Here is a 21,187-nt window from a genome sequence, read left to right on the forward strand (position 1 = left end):
AAATTCGGAGACCACGAACTTACGGAAGAAGATGTACTCCGTGTAGCTGCTCCAGATCTTGTCTTCGCGGTAGTGGTTGACGAAGGCGGCGGTGCCCGAGGAGTTACACGCCACCATGTGGAAGCCGGCCTCAGACAGGCGATCGAACGCCTGCTCCAAGTAGGTGAACTTGAGGTAGAAGCGCGACGTGTACTTCTCGGGCGGCCGGTCAGGGTCGCGGCTCTCGTTGAGCGTGTCTCCGAACACCTCCTTGGCCAGCGCGATGCGTCCGCACACCATGATGCGCGCCACGCGCCGGAACTTGGCGTCCGCCTGGTTGTCACGCACCGTGGTGTAGGAGCCTCGGTAGCCGAGCGTGAGGAAGCCGGAGCGCTTGTCCGGTGCGCCGCCACCCCCGTGCGCTCCGGGACCCGAGGGCGCTGCGGCCGCCGCCCCGCGCAGCAGCGCCTCGCTGCTGCCCTGCGAGACGTTGTCCTCCAGGTCGCTCTGGCAGCCCTCGTCGTTGAGCGAGTTCTGCTTGATGACCTTGGGCGACAGCAGCTTGACCAGGTCGGTGAGCTGGAAGTACTCGGCCTCGCGCAGGAGCCGCTCCTTCTCGGGGAAGTGCTCCGGCAGCGCGAGCTGCTTGTCCCGCAGATAATCCAGCACGTATCTGAAGAGGAAGCCGTCCCGGTCGATGAAGAAGCGCGCCCGGCTGTCCCTGGGCAGCTCGCCCCGGCGTCGGGCGCCGCCCCGGGGGCTAGAGGGCGAGAACATACTGGCCAGAGTGCTATCCGGGACGCTGAGCAGCGTCGAGTGCTTGGTCACATAGACCTGGCCCCCTACGTTCAGCTCCACCACCTCGGGGAAGGGCGAGGGCGCGCAGGGCCCCGGGGCGGCGGCTGCCGACGCGCCGGGCGAGCTAGACGAGGAGACCATCTCGCTAATGGGCAGGATGGTGCCGCCGCCGCTGCCCGTGTCCTTCAAAGCCATGGTCCCCCCCCGCCGCTGGCCAAGTGACCCTGGAGAGCAGCACTTTCTCCTTCCCGAAACCCGCGCCTTACACCCCCAGTGGCGTGCCCCTGATGCGCCCTCGGGCCGAGCGGCACGTTTCTCCGGCCGAGGAGGCCCGCTTCAGGGCTCGGGGCAGCGGCGGCGGCGCCCGGGCTCCATCGGGGGAGCGATGTGCAGGAGAGGAGCTCTGCGGACGCCGCGGCGGCGGCGGCGGCGGCGGCGCGAGGAGGAGCGGATGCTCCTTTGGGGGCGACGGCGGGGAAGTGTGAGAGACTTGCGAGAGGCTCTTAAGCTGCCGCTCGGCTCTCCGCGGGGAGGGCGGGAGGAGGGGCGGGAGCAAAGAAAACTCGCCGCCCCAGCAGCTTGCGAGCGCGCCGCGAGCCCCGAGCGCGGACTGTGGCGCAAACTACTCCTCGTAGCCGGGGAAGCGGCGCTGACGTCAAGCCCGAGACTGGGACCCGAGCCACAGCTGTCATTTAAAGAGATAGGTGCCAGCCTCCGGCTGCGGGGCTCCGACGCTAGGGGGAAGGACCGAGGGCCGAGCCTGGAGGTGATGCTACTTGACAGCAAGCGTGGAGATGGGAAGAAGAGGGCAGGGAACCGAAAACAAACGGGAAAAAGGACAGCATCTCTCCTTCATCCATTTCATTCCCCCCTTCCGTCCGTCCGTCCGTCCCTTCCTTCCTCCCTTGCCCTTGTTCGCCCAGTAAAACTTTTTTTTTTTTTAATCTTGCATTAAGGTGGGAAGTGGGGTAGCGGGTGGGGTTATAACGGAAATGCTAGGGTGCCAATCTGAAATTACTACAAATGTTGGCGTGAGGACTTTGATTGCCAAAAAAACTACATGGGGGGGTGAATCTCTTGTAGTGGTTTTAGCATAGTTTTTGAAGTGAAGGGCGAAATGCCGGAACCTCAATTACATTCAGACGTCCTGATTGCATATTTAACTGCATGTGCTACAAATAGTTGAAAATTTTTAAAACTGAAATCTGTTTTTCGGTTCACAAAACTAATAAAAGATTGTGGTAACGTGACGGTTCTCTCCTTTCATCCCTTCAGTATTTGATTCATAGTAGATGCGTAATAGATATTTTTGGAGGAAGGGACAAAGCCAGGGAGGGAACTTACTCTATTTGCTCCTAGTTTCCGATCCTGCTCTATCCTCTGATTAATCTCTTCATTTCCCTTTCAGCTTTCAGGGCAAGAGAAATGGCTTATGTTTTATTAGTAATCTAACCGTAAGAGTCAGGGCATAAATGAAAATTATATGAATTTAAGTTCACTTTAATTTCCATTTGTATACAGCACAGGTACAGGCTGTAAGATCAGCATTATTTGTGATAGTGAGGATAGAGATGCAAATGAGGAACTCCGTTCTTGTGGCTATTCATCCTGGGACATCCTTTTGTGTTCAGAAACATAAAGAATCATTGATTTATAAAGTACAAAGGTGAAAAGACTACACTGCTATACAAGTAGTTTGCTTCAAAAATTATCATAGTATTATAGATGAACCTTATCCATTAACAAAATAATGTACAGATTTTCACATCTTTTTAAAAATTCTAAATGCCTACTTAAGATTCCTTCACTCTGAATCAACCACACACACACATACACACACACACACACACATACACACACACAAAAGTACTGGATTTGAGATAACAGTTGTAACCTCTAATTTTTATAAATAATTAATAAATTGTTATTTGGAGTATTAAAAACTATATTTAATTCATTGATCCTTATAAGCCACATCCCCAGAAAATGTTATATCAGTTTTGAAGTTAGATTACCTGAGACTGAAAATGCACTAATGAAAGAATACAATGTATTTACCAAAGTTCTAAGACTTAAAACCTGGTGTACATTATGCATCTTCATGCAATCCTCGTATTCAAACCTATTGCCTCCCCCCAAATTTATAAACTGATTAAGAAGTAGAATTGATTTTAGCCTTCTTCACTTAAAAGCTACCATCAGAAAACATCTGAAATGAAAAGTAATAGTTTCTGAAAAATGAATTAATAGAAGATTTATAATCTCTATAGATGAATAAATAATAAAGCCTTGAACCACTACTAATGAAGCCCGTTTATCATGAGGTAAGTGTCCCTAATGATAAGTATGTTATAGACCATAGAATCATAATGAAGTGGATGTATAATACATATGCATAAGTGTATATGAATATAAGGTCTCCAATGTTATCAGGTTGAAATCCGTTTTATTCTTTTTAATTACATAAAGTATGCTCATGAGACAAAATGGTCTAAAACGTGTACTCTAAATGAATCACCTTAGAAATTCTTAGTGAATTTCTCTGTGTGATGTATTGCTTTTTAAAATAATTCTTTCAACAATGATTGAATATTTTTCCTTAATCCCTTCCATCCCCATACTCCAATTACTCTCACCTCCTCCCCCCACTATACCCTCCAAACTCCAAACTAAAATTGCAGGTCCAGAATGTCTTTACCTGTTGTTCTCTCAGCTAGGAATGCCTTTCCTTTTCCACCAGTCCCCTAATCCTTTCTCCTTGTTTACTGCTTCCCTGATGTTTCAGCTTAAATAGTACTTCCTCTGGAAATCTTTCAGATTTTTACCAGTCCAGGTGTTCCCACAGCACCCTATGCTTATACAAGGGCAGGGTTTGTCACACTAGTATGTCATTGTTTCCCATCAGATTGTAAGTATGGCATACAACCATATGCACTATTCTATCCCCAGCATCGTGCCTAGCCCTTAAAAGATAGTCAATTTCTATTTCTTGAATCTTTACTGCATAGAAATGTGTTCACATCACAAATGGATGACAAAGCATCAACTAACTGCTAGACACTGGGCTAAGCAATGATATTGCAGAGATGAATAAGACTCAGTCCTTCACAATTAAAATCAGGAAAAGTGAGAACAGAATCTGATTAAAACAAAATCAGATCTAAAGGAGAAGGGAAAGCAAAAAAGAGATAGACACTATTGGAGCAATCATTTTGGTGAACTGAAGAATTAACACCAAATACTATAATTAGAACCATCTTGTTCTAAGCCACAGACACCATTAATGTTCCCTAGGCCAATGTGATCACAAAGGTGGGTCCTTAAGCTCTTCTGTTGCTGTGCAAAGACAAGACATCAAACTTCTCTGCCTACAAACTACACTAGGTCACTTCACATTCCCAGAAGTTTTAAATAATACAGTCAAAACTGTGTCTCTAAAGGTACAGCAAACTAACCAAAAAGGATAAAGTCCAATTTGTAATAAATAATTTGTAATTTAAAATAACAATTTAAATATTTCTTCACTAGTCTAAGAGTTACTTAAAGGCAGGAACTATATCCTCTTTGACAGGGGAGGATGAGCACAGAAGGTAACAGTGAGATTTAAAGTCAGGTAGAACTGGCTTAAAAAAATCTACCTTTGTCTCTTCCTGGCTTTGTGATTTGAGCAAGTGACTTAACTGCTCTAAACCTTAGTGTCCTCATGGGTATAGCAGAAATAATAAAGACCAGAGACTTCTCTGGTCAAGAGACTTCTCTGGTCAAGATGGCCTTGACCATCTTCTGCGATCATGCGTCCAGTAACATGGCCATTCCAGTTTGATGGAGTTCATTGTATTTACTGTCTGTTTCACACCGCTGTTCTGAGGACTGAGAGCAGAGCCACACCCTAACTAGAAAGATCTGGGATTCCAAAGCAGATAACTGGTTACAGTAGCTCTACCTACCTTTCTTCCAATCGTCTCACCCCTAGGGTAACATGCAGTAGCACAGCCCCTCCATCATGAACTTTCCCACACTACCCCCAGCATGTCCTTCCCTGTCTGCAGCCATGGTTGTTCCTCTCTTGTTGCACTTTATCATCCTAGACATTGATATAATTCCATTGATTTAATTTACCTAGGTCCTGTTCTTTTCTTTCGTTTTTTTAACTTTATTCAGTCTTTTTACTGTGGTCTAATTATCCCTTTTAGCTTGTTTGTGAACAAGGCCAACTGCACTTCTAATTTTCAGGAACCCACCTGGTATCTGTTTATCTTGTTCAAGGCAGTTGAAAGTTTTACACACACACACACCCAGAAAAAAAATCTTCAAGTATTTGTAATTCTAAGCAAAAAGCCTGAGATTCTTTCCTGTAGAGAAAGAGCCTGGCAGTTTTTAGAGCAGTGATGTCCTATAAAAATATGTGAACCACATTTCTAATTTTAAACGTTCTAATAACCACATTAAAAAAGTGAAAAATGAAATAGGTGAACTTATTCTAATAATATCATTTAGTTAGCCCAATGTATCCAAAATATTATCATTTCCAATGTAATCAATACAAAAATGTATTAATGACATAATTTATATTTTTTCCATCCTAGGTCTTCAAACTATGGCATGTATTTTACACTTATAGCACATCTCATTTTGAACTGTCCATATTTCATCTGCACAATAGCCACACGTGGCTAGTGGTTACTCTAATGTTCAGCACAGCTCTAGAGCATTTGCGACTAATATACTTGCTTGTTTTGAGGATTAGGTAAGATAACATGTCTTCCTAAAGATTTGATTACAGGACCTGTAATGAGATGAGTCTGTAATTCAACACTTGAGTAGAGTCATTAACACTTGGAATGGGGACCGTGAAGCAAAAGCCAAAAAAAAGAGGAAAATCTCTAAAAAAGAAGAAAGAAAATAATATATACTCTATCAGTGGAAGAATTTCGGTTTCCCTTTCACGCCCATCACACTCCCATAAAGGAAAAATATGGGCAAGTTTTGCTATACACACATCAATATTGTGAAAAGCAGGCCAACGCAAGGGCCGATGGCTTCTTGCAAGGTAAGAAGTGTAAGCATTGCTGCCAGAACAGGGTCAACATGGGTAGGTACAAAACAATATAAGATGAGAAGGACCATCTTCAAATTCAACAGTTGCTGGGGAAACTTAGAAAGCAGAGTATAAAAACTAGCTCACCCCAAAAATCTCACCTATCGGTTTTGAGAATTTCAATGATGCTGTGAAACAAAAAAACTTTGCAAATGAAGTATTTAGGAAACTCAGGACATCAGTGTTTGATGCATTTGTTATATAGCATATTCCAGCAATTTAGATACCTTACTGTAAATTCATGAGAGTTCTAGGTCTATATTATAAATTATAGGAGCACCACTAAAGGTTAGGGTAACAGTTGGTAAAACTCTGTTAAATTAATACCCAAAGATATTAATGAAATTTTGTATAGATCATGATTCAGTATATCTAAGCACTTAATATAATGCCTGTTAAATAAAAAGTGCTCAGTAGATATTTATGAATAAAATAATTTGTCAGCCATTTTCATATTAACTTACATCATGTAAAGGTCATGTTTTTGGATGTGGCTGTGTAATTTAATATATAGTATGTGTGTGGGAATGTATGTGTTGGGAGTAGTTTAGCAACAGATGGCCTTGTATTTCATCTTGCCCAGTTGGCTGCCTGCTTGAAACACTGATTAGCTCCTCAAACCTTGGAGGGAAAAGGCAACATAGCCTTAGGACATTCTGGATAAAAATTTTAGGCTGGGCAGTGGGGATAATATCCTGATCCAGGATGGAATCTGAGCCTCTTCAGATAACATAAACCAGGAGCCTAAAACTGGTTATGCATATATATTATATGCGTAATATAAGTTTTATCAATTCTGTGCTGCAATTAAAAAAAAGCTTCACTGATTAGAAGAAGATTCTGAAACATATGACAGGGTAACGTTAACTTCTGATGTCAGATTTTCCCTTGGAAATGCCCCCAAATTACAAACTTTCCTTATTATTTTAACCAATGACTGGCTATTAACTGATGAGTTTGACTCCATTACTAAAAAAACTAATCATAACAGGAATTCAAGTATTTCCTACACTTTTAAAGTTTTTGTCCTACCTCCTAGGTTTGTCAAGAGAATTATTTAAATAATGACTGTAAGGCACTTGATGCTCCTCAGAGGAAGTTACTATTGAAGCAAAATGGTGTTATTGTAAATTCTTTACCTCTCCTGTGATGCTTTTCTCCAGTGGGGACACAGGCTGAGTTGCATTTGTGAACTTAATCCTTCATTCTAAGGTTCCCAGTTAGTAAAATGCTTGATAACTATCTTAAATCTAAAAAGAAGCAATTAACATTTTAAAATAAATGCCCCCAGGTAATCTACTATTAAAAATTATGAGTGCAGTGTGGATGGGATTGCTGATAGTTTGATATACTACAATACAGTATATATTTTCTAGAAAATTCCTTCTCTTCTCATTGGGATTTTTTAAAAGGATGACTGGAAGGTATGTCAAATGACTAAAGTCCTTGGCAGGGGCTAGGTGCCTGAGCCTGGGACAGTATCTGCACCAAACTGATAGATGAGGGTGAACCGCATGAAATAGCCAATTTTGTAAAAACTATCAAAACTCGGCAATTTAATATGGTTCAATTTAATAGTTTTCAGGAACAAGGACAATGAATCTAGCACCATGTCACTCAATGCTTAAATATTTAGAAATGTGTAATTCATAACTTGAGTTTTAAACATGCATATTTAAGTGTGCTAAATCTTTATAATTTTTCAGAAAAAAAGTTCTGTCTACCACTTTACTCTTGGTTCCCTCAGCACTTAAATATAGCTAGTACAAAAGACAGTTTGTTAATATTTGGCTTGAATGTATTCTGAATTATCCTTCATGTGTGTCTGTTTAGCATCTCTACCTAGATAACAAACTCTTTGCAAACAGGGACTATTCTCCAGTTGTTTCATTTCCAATTCAGTGTTCTGCATACAGGATGATTAAAATGATGATGGTGAGTTATTTGTCTACAGCATGACTCATTAGCAGTGAGACTACTCACAGATATTTGTGGTACTGTTTCATTTTTATGTGTACTGCTAAACAGGAAAATATTGATATTTGTATATCTCCAGACTCTATTTTAAGGAGCACATCAGTCAAATTTGACTTTAAAAATACAATTAAAGCACAATGCTTCAATCTGGGAGAACATTCTAATATAAGGTGTAAACTGAACTAATGAACACCTATTATAGTACACTATGTTATTCAGTAAAGAGCTTTCTAAAAATCTAGCTTTAAAGTACATTAAGTGTTATAACTTTTCATGCCAGTGAATGTTAGGGTGTATTGTGTTTCCCCTCTCTCATAACTGAAGTGGACCAGAAGTCTGAACAGGAGCCAGAAATTGAATTTTAATCCCAGCCCTACCAATGACAGAGATTTACTAAGTGACCCACAGCAAGTATCTTTCCTGTTCACTTTCCTAGATGGTCAGATATACACATCCTGATATATTTGGGGAACCTTTCTGATGATCTATTGACACACAAAACCACCCCAAAACTTAGTGGCGTAAACAGGAATCACTTTATCCCTATCTTTATGATTCTGGACTCAGCTGGGTGGTTCTTGCTCAGGCCTCTACAGGTTGCAGTCAGACAAGTGGCTGGGACTGGAATCACCCAGTGCCTGAGCTCTGAAGGCTCAACCATCCGAGGACTGGAATAGGTGGGGCTTTTTGTTCTCTCTCTTTCTCTCTCTCTCTGTTTCTTTCTATGTGTTCTGTGCATATAGTCTCTCCATCATGGTGGCTCAGGGCTCCAAAGTTGCACAACCTAAGAAGAGGGTGCCAAGCAGAAGCTGTATCATGTTTTATAACCTAACCTAAGAAGTCACAAAGTCTCACTTGTATCATATTTGATTAAGCAAGGCAGCCACAAAGGCCTTTCCAGTTTTAAGGGGAGAAAATATGGACTGTACTGCTTGAAGGGAGAGTGAAAACATTCTGGAAGAGCATGTGGGACCAGAAATATCATGGCCATTTCTGCAAAGCAAAATCTGCCACAAAGCTCTAAAAACCACGCATCATTATACCCTTGATGTTATTTATATAAAGAAAGCTCTGTAAATAGAGCCCTAGCATTTCACTGTAGCACACATTTTATAGACTTTGCATACCTAATTGTGATGTATGGGGACCCACAAACACGAAGAGGCATACACACACGCCCAAGCAGCCAACTCAGTAGTATGGTTGTCTGAAATCTGAAGCCAATATTTAAAAGCATGAAAGGTCAGCCAGGCGTTTCCTTCACTTTTAATAAGAATCTCCATTTTTTTCACTTTGGTCATTTATTCTGCTCTAATAAATTGCTTCAGGCAATTTGCCTTTGCTCTAATTAATCCAGAACCCCACCCCACCGCCTCTTTCTTTTAACATCCTTTACAACATCTGCAAGTCTTCATTCTCCCTCAGTGAATCATCTCTTTTCATCTTTTAGATGCTGACCTAGTAAACACAAATACATCTGTGAACAGTTAAAAATTTACTTCTTACCCAGTTTTTCAACAATTTCCTCTACTCCGATCATTGTACAATGGATACAGCCCCACAGTCTAAATTTCAGTCTCTGTGTTCCAGAGTTTACTCTGCTCCCTACAAAAGTACTGGCTCTTTGTCTGGCTATGCTCACTTTTCTCACTATGCTTACTATGCTCATTTTTTCTATCACCCATGTTACTCTCACTTTATTCCATACTAATCATGTTATTTATTTATTCAAAGATCAGAAAGGCAGTATATATAATATGGCTTGGTACATGGCCACCTATGAAACCAGAATTTAAAATTTTTCTGCCTAATCTTGGGGAAATTAATAAAAGGAAAACATTATTTTTGGGTCCAAATATCCAAAAATAGATGGTATTTATGTTTGGGTTATACACGTAGTTTGAATAAATTTTGAGGTAGCTTTAAAGTCTAAGTTCACATCAAATTCATTTTAATAAAATTCAATGTGTATTTGTTGAATATCAATTACATGCTCTGTAATTGATATAGTCATAAAAATGACTAGAACATGTACCCTTGTCATTAAAAACTTACAACATGGGACAGGAGAATTAGAAAAGACCCAGAATAACCAGAGATTGAATTACACGGAGGAGTAAGATTAATGTTGCCACAGAAGAACACACAAAGTGATGTGAGGGTCAGCAGAAAGGGAGCACTTCTAGTCCAAGGATTAGAAAATGTTAAAAAGAGTAGGTAGAGGGTAGAATAGATTGGCAAGATAGACATAATTTTCATAGGTTTGGATGACAGAAGATAGTATTTCAAGTCTAAATAATAGTATGAACAAAACCAGGACTAGTTAGTAACAATACTTGTCTCACTGATCTACCTATCTATGCACCTACCTATTCAATTTTTCATCTACAAATCCTTACCCTGACATGTTTCACCAAGTGGCTTGTAGAAAAATATGAATAGAAGAAATCAGGGTAGGGAAAATATAGCATACACTATTGAGACCAATAAGAAAATTAGAACATAATTACCTATTTCATAGTATCCTAAGTTAGTAAAGTTGACCCAAATTTGGCTCATAAGGAATAAGAGCTTCCTAGAGGGAGCAAAAGTGATCAGTTATATGATGAAAAAAAAAGAAAAAACCCTTGGGAAAACATATTGATTTGTTAAACTTTTCTATTTGTAAGGCAGCTTGAGTATATAATAATGGTCAATATCACAAATAACATACCTGATATAAATGTAATAGCAGATTAAGGTTAGTAGCAAATTTACTTATCCTCACTAAGAGCTAAGGATGAAACATTAATGTATAACTTAGTAAAAGCAATTCTATAGGGAATGTTGGTAATAATATTCCTGTTTTACAAAATAAGAAATAGAGATTCATGCATAGTTAGTTAGTCACCCAAGACTCACAGCTAATAGCTATTAGAGTTTGGATTTGGATTTGAATCCAGGTTTTGTGTTACTCTGGTGTTAAGATTCAAAGCTGATTAGAAAAGGATATAAAGTTGGTCAAGAGAAAGACTATAGGCAGAAATCATTCACAAAATGTGGCTATGATGAAAATAATTGAGATTATATTATCAGGATTAAAATAAAGCTCTTTGGGGACATGGAAAATACGGACGCCTGTTGGCTACAAGAAAGCAGCTTGTGGGAAAAAGTGAGAATGTTAAAGAGAGGCTGCTTAGTGGAACAGAGCCTAAAGAAAGATGGAATCAAGAGAAGTGATGAAGGGTTTAGCCTTGGCAGAGCGGTAGAACTAGTCTTCCTTGAACAAAATGTGAATAAAAGGAATGATATCACCCAAAGAACACAAGAAATGATCCAAGCAGTCTTCCAGCAGGTTTGGAAGCAAACTAGAGTTTGTTTAGATTTCTAGACTAAATTCCAAGTAAAATATCTTATGTTGCCCTTTGACCCCTAAAGGAACCAGCATTCAGGAGCAAAATAATAGGATATACTATAGCCATTTTTCTTATTTCACTCCATTTCCTGCTTATCTGAAATAAGTCATGTCTGGAAATGTGTATACTAGTCTGGGGATAAGAATGAAAAGATTTCCTTATTAGCCATGGACTTGCCACCAATTTAAGATTTGCCTGGCATTTGGAAAAATAAGTCCAGCTTCTAGATTATTCACTTTGGGCTACTTACTCATTCTTTTGGAGCCTCAATATCATCATATAAAAATTGACATTTTAATATTTGCTATTTGAATTTTATTAAGGATTAAATGTACCCAGGATTATGTCTAAGATACACTAAACAATCAATAAATGTGAGTTTGTCCCTTCCTGTACCTTCAGTGGCACACAGTAAGATCTGACAGCTGGAAAAGATTCTTAATAGAAGAGCAGTAAGTGCTTCCTCATCTGGCGTTCTTTTATTATTTCATTTCCAATTCTTTCAATAAATATTTATGCAATGCCTTCTGTGTGACAAACACCCAGATATCCTTGAAAACAATGCATAATCTCAGGTTTGGTCAGCATTCTTCTTGTGTCTATTCTCTGGTTCTAACTGTTTTTTAGATGATTTGTCATTTTCCTTACATTGGTACTTAAAATCCTGTATCTTAATACAGACCTTGATCCCCTTTAAACTAAGCTGCTGGTTTCTGCTTCCTGCCTCACATCTCTTACTTAGGTTTTACATCCTGTCTCAAGCTAATACTCTGTTCTGATGCCTGATAGCTCTTGGTCAGGATTAATGAGGTAACGTATCAAATATGCTTTAAATGCCTTAAAGAAAAGGAAATGAGTAAGAACAAAATGTAAATTATTTCTTTTATCAGTAAAAGGAAAAGTAATAAAATTCATAATTTATATTCTGAATTATTTTCTATTCAATACTTTCAACCTAGAATTTCTCTCATTTAATCTCCTTTCTCAAAGAGCATTGTAAGCACTGTGTCATGTGGGGTCTAAGCACAAAACTGATGGTACACATTCTTGTGTAACTTATAAGAGTTGGTGTGCATAGAGTTTAAGAAATGTAACAGAGGAAACACTTGGACTATTAAGAACAGAAGGTCATTGCCATGTCTAAGTCTGAAGGGCAAGGGGAAGGAGCAGTTACTGGAACCTCAGAGACAGAGCTATCTGGAGAGGGCTATTTGACAGGGGTTATGACCTTTGGTAGAGAGGCATCAACCCAGAGCAATTCAGCAGGAAGGAAGCAAGGGAAACATAAACACTCCAATCTTATACTTTTTATTATTTTACTTTATTTGTTTGTTTGTTGCCAGTGATTATCACCTAGTTAAACCCAACCAAAAGCAAAACAGCAAGGGAACCCACTGTTTATTCCATATGGGTCAACATTCTAGAGCCACACAGCAGACTATAGAAGGATGAAAAGTGGACCTGGAAGGACAAAAGGGATCTATCTAGAGCAGACAAATAATCCAATGTGAAAGTGCTAGAATAGCAATGTAAACAAAATGCTAAGGGAACAACAAGCCAAGAAAGAGAACTCTGGCCAGATTTTGATGACACGGAAGGCCAAAGTGGAAGACAAATGGAGGATTTGGGGCAAAAAAAAAAAAAAGTAATATTCCCAGATGAGGGGTTAGTAAGAAAAGAAATATTTGCTGTTTTTAAAAGAATGTGAGTCAACCCATAGAAATGCGAGGAAAAAAAATAAAATTAAATTAAGTTAAAAAAAAAAAAGAAATGCGAGGAAGTGAATGGAAATAATGGGGCCAAAGATAGGCTGGAATGCCAAATTAAGTAGTTTTGTGTTTATTGTGCAAATTATGGGGATGTATCAGAGTATTTTATGGAAAAGAGTTATGTAATCATCCTACTGGTGAAAAGAAGACAGGGGAAGAAACAGGAGGACTTTTCAAGACCATTTAATAAATTTGAAATGATCCAGGCAAGCAGAGAGAAAGACATGAACTAGTTCTGTGCAGAGAGATCTGAGTGTAAGAGACAGATTTGGAAGACCTTCATCAACAAAATCAATCGTCCTTAATGATTCACTGGAGGTAAGGCCTGAGTTAGAGAAAAGAATTGGTGATAATCAGGTAGATTGTGACACCACTTATGCAAGTCTTCCTGTACCTGACAGCAACAATTCCTGTACACTTATTCCTGCATACCATGGGCCAGCAATGTTGTAAGCCCTGTTTTATAGTAAACCATTTAGTCCACACAAGAATCCCATGAGATAGGTACTGTATTACCTCTACCATTATTTAGAATTAAATTGAGGCACAGGAAGATTAGATAACTTGCCTACTTTCACATATCTGGCAAATGGTGGAGGTGAGGTTAATAACCAGGCAGTTTAGCTGCAGTGACAAGTAATCACTCCTTTATACTAACCCTAATTTCTGGCTCATTTGAAAGGTTGGTTTGTTTATTTGTTTTGTATAAGTTTGTATTTTGTTTATAAACAGAAAGAAGGATTTATATAAAGTTATAGCAGCCTCTTTGACCACTTTCCTTGCAACTCGCTGAAGTTTTTTTCTGAATATTTTCATGGATCAAACTCACTACATCTATAACACTGTTTCACCCAGATGATTAGAATCCAAGCAAATGTGTGTCCTTAAATAACTAACAGCCATTTAAATAATTGTTCCCTACATTTAGCTATGCTACCTCATGCTGTCTTATTCCACCTTTCCTGCTAGACGCCAATTCTATCCCAGCCCTGTCCAAAAGAAATACAATGCAAGCCACAAATGTGAGACGTGTATACTTTTAAAAGTTCTAGTAGCCACATTAAACAAAGTAAAGAGGTACGAATACAAAGTTCAGGAGCAGTCCAGAAGTTCATCCTTCTAACACCAACTGCAATGAGGGTCTTCAAGACCACCACACCTCTGACACCAACTGCAATTTCAGGATCTATAAGATCACTCTCAGTTTTGGTAATTTGCTAGAAGGGCTCATAGACCTCACTGAAATCCTTTATACTCATGGTTAGGGTTTACTACAGGGAAAGGACATGAGTTAAAATTAGCCAAGGAAAGAGTTGCAAGGGCAGAGTCCAGGAAAGTTCCACCCATGGAGCTTCCAGTTGTCTTCTCCCAGGAGAGTCATGGACGGTGCTAATTTTCCCAGCATCGATGTGGGCAACATGCATGGAGTATTGCCAACCAGGGACACTCACCTAAGACATGGTATCCAGAGTCTTTATTGGACCTCCATCGCATAGACATACATGGTTGACTGCCCACACGGTTAACCTCAGTCTCCAGCTCCTTCCAAGTTTGAGCTGATACCATTTGACTCAAAGCCCCTTCATACATACTGACCGTTATATGGTCTGCTGGTACCCAAGACTTCTAGGTAAACAGACACCCTTATCAAGAGGACATTCCAAGGGCTTAAAGATTACCTCCCAGGTAATGGGAGTTGCTGGCAAACACCAGACATTTTTTTAAGTAAGGTTAAATGCTCTACTACACAGGTGAAATTAATTTTAATAGTATATTTTATTTAGCTCGGTTTATCAAAAACATTATCATATTAACACATAATCAATATAAAATATTACTGAGCTATTTTACATTTTTTCCATATTAAGTCTTTGAAATCTTGTGTGTATTTTACATTTGCAGCACCTCTCAGTTTGGACGAGCCACATTTCAAGGGCCTTAAAGCCACATGTGGCTAGTGCAGCTGAATCCAAGTATTATATATTCTGTGGGCATAATTATCTGTGTGCTCTAATATTTTTAACCTATTGTTATAAATGTATTATTATTACAGAAGTTTTTCTATCACACAAAGGTGATGCTTAAGATACATATTTTTTTCAAGTACAAAAACAAAAGCAATATCAACAAATAACCTTCCCATCTGAAATCTCAATTGTTATTCCTTATGTAGGTAGTCACTCCTCCAGTGTACTTTGATTATTTTTAGATTGGTTTTCAACTTGGTCATAAAGTGACACTGTAGATGGTTAATGACCTACCTCTTGTCACTTATAATTCAAATTTCTATTTGCAGTGTGCCTGATTTTTGCAAGCATTTAATGTCCCTTCTCTTTCAATAGCATCTTTGATAATCAGTGCAGTAAGGGCAAGAGTTTAGAGAATCCCAAACTATTACTTTTTGTGTGCAAACCCTCCCCTTCCTAAAACGGATGTTTGATACAATTCATTTTTATCTTAGACTGAAAATATTTCAAGAAGTCTGCAAAAGCCTTAAAAATATCTAGAGCCTACCTAAGTTATCATCAAAACTAATAGGAAGCACTATTAGCTATTAGAGAAATTATTTTTCAGCATTCTCTATTCCAGTTTCAGTCCAACACTTTAAAACTTATATTTAAACTACAGGGGAAAAAAAAACACTTTATAGAATAATATGTATTATTTAGTTCGGCTTCTTTTCCTTATTTATAAACATACTAAAAAGGGGATGTTAAATGGTAGTGCTAATGGTGGCTATTGAAATGCTAAACTGTAAAGTCAAAGTCAGCCTACAAGTGCCTTCATTTTCCTTCTTGGACTCCTTCCTTTCTTCCGGTGTTGCATGACCCCCTGCGGTGGCAGGGCACATCGTGGGCTGGTAGTTAGTCCAGGTGTGCCTTGAGGATTTTAAATTCATTCCTTCTGCATTAAAACTGTACAATATTATTAGTCTCATGTAGTTCCTTTGTTTTTTCCCTTCAAGAATCTTAGAATCATACTATCTTCCACCCTCCATACTGGGCTCCTTTCCATCATAGCTACCATTTTATGTGCAGTTGTCTCTGTACATTTTCTGTTGTTTGCTGCTTTTATGCCCTTTTGTCTGTAATCTTAGCCCTTGTTTGTATTGACTATCTGTGAGATAGAAAGGTCTGATGTATTCAAGTGTTCTACAATGAAAGCATGCTTCCTACCTAAATATGGGAGGTAATTTTCATTTTGGGACGGGGGTCATATGGATATTAGCACTTTTTGCCTAGAAAATTAGCACTTTGGGGGGGGCACATTTCCTCTTGCACACATACTCACGTATGTATGTGTGTGTTTATCAATCGATATCCCAAGACTATTGTGACCTTTAAAATCCCTTTCCCATTTTCTTAACTGTTGACACATCTCTTGCCTCTTTAGTTAAAACTCTTAATCCCTTTCTCCTCTTATGAGCTGAAAATGCTGTGTCCTCTTCTCTTTGGTCCCTTGCCCTTGTAACATTTATGAACAGATAATTAGTGCTACTTGATATAGTTGGAACTCTTGTTCTTTCCTACTAAGATGGTTCTTTCTTTTTTAAATGTTACCTTAATATCTCCTCTCCTTTCTTCCTTTAAAGCATTATATCATTTATTGAATTGGAAATATTACTTCAAAATAAGCTGTGTTTTACTGTAAATTAGTGACCCATCAAAAGCCCTTACCACCAACTGAATCAATACCCTGACCACACGTATATGAAGCAGAGCTAGATGAATTTATGACTGATGCATCTTGTCTTAGTCAATCTGGGCTGCTATAGCAGAAAACCACAGACTGGGTGGCTTAAACAACATTTATTTCTCAGAGTTCTGGGGGCTGGGAAGTCCAAAATCAAGGTACTCGTAGATTCTGAGTCTGGTGAGAACCCACTTCCCGGTTCAAAGACAATCTTCTTTCTGTGTCCTCTGTGGTGGATGGAGCAAGAAAGCTCTCCAGGGTCTCATAATCCCAATCATGAGGGCTCCAATCTCATGACTTAATCTCCTCTCAAAGGCTCTACCTCGGGCTTCCCTGGTGGCGCAGTGGTTGAGAGTCCACCTGCCGATGCAGGGGACACGGGTTCGTGCCCCTGTCCGGGAGGATCCCACATGCCGCGGAGCCGCTGGGCCCGTGAGCCATGGCCGCTGAGCCTGCATGTCCAGAGCCTGTACTCCGCAACGGGAGAGGCCACAACAGTGAGAGGCCCGTGTACAGCAAAAAAAAAAAAAAAGGCTCCACCTCCTAAAATGATCACATTGGGGATTAGCATCTCAACATATGAATTTTGGGGCCACAAACATCCAGTCCACAAAACATCTCTAGGTACAAATATCCCTGGAAAACACACCTAATGTTATTGCACAATGTATTAATAATATATTCATTCAAAGAAATGAAAAGTGAATAAACAAAAGGGATCAATTAGTAACTAGAAGATATAGCCAAAATAAAAACTTTAAAACAAAAAAAATTGGAATTCTGTGTTGATGACTACTGTGGTGACATTGCTTTTATATCTCCCTGAGTCTATCCACAGGGATTTTAAAAAACAAACAAACAAACAAAAAAAACACCTTAGCTAGGTTGCCAGATAAAATATAAGACATTTAGTTAAACTTGAGTAACTTTTTAGTACAAGTGTGTCGAAAATATTACATGAGACATAATTATACTGAAAACTATACATTGTTAATCTAAAATTCAAATTTAACTGGGTGTCCGGAATTCTTATTGGCTAAACCTGCAACTCTTTCTTGTTGCTAAATCTACAAATTCTACAGCTGTACCACATGTGTAGTATCAACATTTGTGACAGAGGACAGTAGTGAGGCAGCTCACAGATGTAAGAACAGGAAAAACCCTGAATTCCAGCAGTGCTCCCCAGAAAGAGCAGCAAACTTCAGGAGAACAACTGAAATCAGGCAGGTTTCCACATTCTCCAACTTTCAGATGAGTGCATGGGACTTGCAGTGAGGTTTAGAGAACTAGAGTAGGCTGGTGGACCAGGGTAGGCTCGTTTCAGAATGAAAGGAGAGCCCACTTGGAATAGAATCCAAAATTAGCAAAACAGGGACAATTGTTATTGGGTTGGCCAAAAAGTTCATTCAGGTTTTTCATAAGATGTTACGGAAAAACCCGAATGAACTTTTTGGCCAATGCAATGCAATGAAAAGGAAGGTCCAGAGTGTTAGGAATAACCACAAACTAGGATAACCCTAGGCCTTATGTTTGAACAATTCACAAAGACAATGGAAGAGGGAGCTGTAATGCCTGGAAGTTAGGAAATGTATACTGACCACTTTTCCCTTCTAAATGTCCATTATTTGGGGACAGGTTGAATAAATAATAGTACATTCACATAATTAATTACAATGTGGTTGTACAAAGAAAAAGAGAATATCTCCATGTACAACTATGGAAAGATTTCCAGGGTATATTATTACCTGAAAAAAGTATATGTAAACAATAAACTAGATTAAGAACTACATTTTGTATTTGAATAAAATTTAGACATTATACTAGAAGGAAGTTATATAAGTTAAACAATAAAAATCAATGTTGAGGGAATTTTTTTTGCTTATTTCTTAACTTTATCTCACTGTAGTAATAGAATAAGAGGACCAGTACTTTCAAGGAGAATTCTTCAGTTGTGTAAGCTTTTGCATATAAAAATGAAGCTGCATGGTAATGATAAATTAAATAATAGTTTGAATCTAAGAATAATGTTAAATCTGACAAGTTTCACAGAGAGGGGAAATGAAAAATGAGTACAAGTTCAAATTTCAGCAGTATCTACAAAAATTATTTTCAGTTATTCTTCACAGACAAGGATACTATAAATAATGCCAAATTGTATTTTAAAAGACAATCAAGCATTGGAAACTGGATGGAATATATAGTAACAAACTCTCCCTAGCATTTTTTTTTTTTTTTTTTTTTTTTGCGGTACGCACGCCTCTCACTGTTGTGGCCTCTCCCGTTGCGGAGCACAGGCTCCAGACGCGCAGGCTCAGCGGCCATGGCCCACAGGCCTAGCCGCTCCGCGGCATGTGGAATCTTCCCGGACCGGGGCACAAACCCGTGTCCCCTGCATCGGCAGGCGGACTCTCAACCACTGCGCCACCAGGGAAGCCCACCCTAGCATTTTTAAACTGATGATTTTAGTCTAAGAGAAGTAAATTTTAAATTAAAGCTGGCAACAGTAAAAAAATGGCATAAAATAATATGCTGGTAATGTGAGTTTCAGAAATGCTGTTATATGTGACACTAATTCTCATACTGATGTGATAAAATTATTTTAAAAGCTCCTACATCTTATTTAGATATGTATTTTATATTCTTTAATTGAGCCCCGTCATCTACCAAAGGTCAATGATTTTGTCATCATCAAATTATTTAAATTATTTTTACCGACATCAGTAACCAACAGTGCTTGATGTGATGTTAAGGCCCGGTGTATTTTCTCTCATAATTGCCACAACGTGGTACTAGTATCCCCCCAGTTATATATGGAAGGGAGAATAAGCCCTATTGTTTTTCATATATACTTTTAATAGTATATAAATGGCATGGTGGTGTAAATTCTGTTCTGTTTCTTAGTTTTTCCATTCAACATTGTTTTTGACATGCAATATATGTTGCTATATGCAAATCTAGGTTTTTACTTCTGATTAATATTCTATGATATGCATAACTATATGTCATTTACCCATTCATATATGATAAACATGTGGGTTGCCTCCAACTTCTTACTCATACATTACTACCATAAATAGCCTCATGAGTGTCTCTTTGTGTACCTGAAGGCAAGTCTCTTGGGTATATATGTCCCAGAGTGAGTAGGTACTTACTCAGTTTTACTAAAATCTGCCAGCTTGCTCTCTAAAATGGACTTCACTAAATTACACTCTCAAAAATAGAGTACAGGATTCCCAAATCCTGCCATCTTTAACAGCCATGAGCTAACCAATTTTCTCATTTTTGCCAATTAAATGAGTATAAAATGACATCCACAGGTTTTTAATTTATATTTTTATTATGAATTAATGTAAGAATAATTTTCAGTGTCCTGGAACATAAAAATGATAATAGATTAAGAAAATGTGAATAAAGTAAATGAAAATTTACTATAAATTTTAATAAATGATATTATATCAGTGTGGATTCATTAGTTGTGGCAAAGGAATCATACAAATATAAGATGTTAACAATAAGGGGGATTGTCTAGAGAGTACGTATAAAATCTCTGTACTATCATTGCAACTTTCTGTTAAATACTAAACTTTTCTAAAATTAAAAGTTGACTTTTTTAATATTGCAAATATTTTCTCCCAGTCTATCAGCTGTTACTTTTGTCTTCGGTGACTTCACTGAACAGAAATCTAAACATGATGGTTGCTTGAACATAAGTGATAGTATAGAGGTGAAAAGAAGCGGAGAGATTTGGGAACTATTTCAGACAATGGTGAATTAGATGTAGGAAGCAAAAGGAAACAAGATATTGGGAATTAATTCTGAACTTTTTTACTTCAGGAATTGAGTGCTTAATTTCTAAAAGCTTCATAGTCCTTTTTTTTTCAGGCTCTGGACGCTCAGCGGCCATGGTTCAGGGGCCCAGCCACTCAGCAGCATGTGGGATCTTCCCGGACCGGGACACGAACCCTTGTCCCCCGCATCGGCAGGCGGACTCTCAACCACTGCGCCACCAGGGAAGCCCAAGCTTCATAGTCTTTATTGTGATTGTAAATAGTATCCTATTTTCTATTTCAATTTCTGCATGTTTATTGCTACTGCAAAGAAATGCTAATGATTTTTGCATATTGATCTTGTTATCTTAATAGGTCTAACAGTTTGCTAATTATATGGGGTTTTCTTTGCAAATAGTCAATTAATTACAAATACTGAACATTTGTCTTCTTCCTTTTAATTCACAGACATGTTTTTTTCTTTGTATTTAATTGGACAGAACTTCCAGTACTATGTTAAGCAGTAGTATATCAGAGTTTTTGCCTAATTCCTAACATTAAAAGGAAGCCTCTGAAATTCCATCATTAAATATAACATTTGGTATTGGTTTGTGTTTGTTATTTTGTTCGTTTTGCTTTATATTGCAATTGGGGATGGGTATCAGGAGAGGTGAGGAAAGATAGATTTTATCTGATTAAGGAGATTTCCTT

The 21,187-nt window shown here is 38.8% G+C and overlaps 1 protein-coding gene across 2 annotated transcripts in view; it reads right to left on the minus strand.

The window, feature by feature from the left end:
* KCTD8 (potassium channel tetramerization domain containing 8) overlaps positions 1-1,409 on the minus strand; it is a 253,800-nt gene extending 252,391 nt beyond the window's left edge. Inside the window, exon 1 of one of the 2 annotated variants that reach the window (XR_009563998.1) lies at positions 24-1,409. Coding sequence is in view for 1 of the 2 variants with exons in the window: in XM_030881157.2 (XP_030737017.1) it covers positions 24-972 (949 nt within the window). In the remaining variant the exon portion in view is untranslated. The remainder of the gene's footprint in view (positions 1-23) is intronic. The other variant, XM_030881157.2, reaches the window with a different exon arrangement.
* Between the last annotated feature and the right edge of the window lie 19,778 nt (positions 1,410-21,187).

The sequence above is a fragment of the Globicephala melas genome, chromosome 5 (genome assembly GCF_963455315.2).
Source record: "Globicephala melas chromosome 5, mGloMel1.2, whole genome shotgun sequence".
Classification (NCBI taxonomy): domain Eukaryota; kingdom Metazoa; phylum Chordata; class Mammalia; order Artiodactyla; family Delphinidae; genus Globicephala; species Globicephala melas.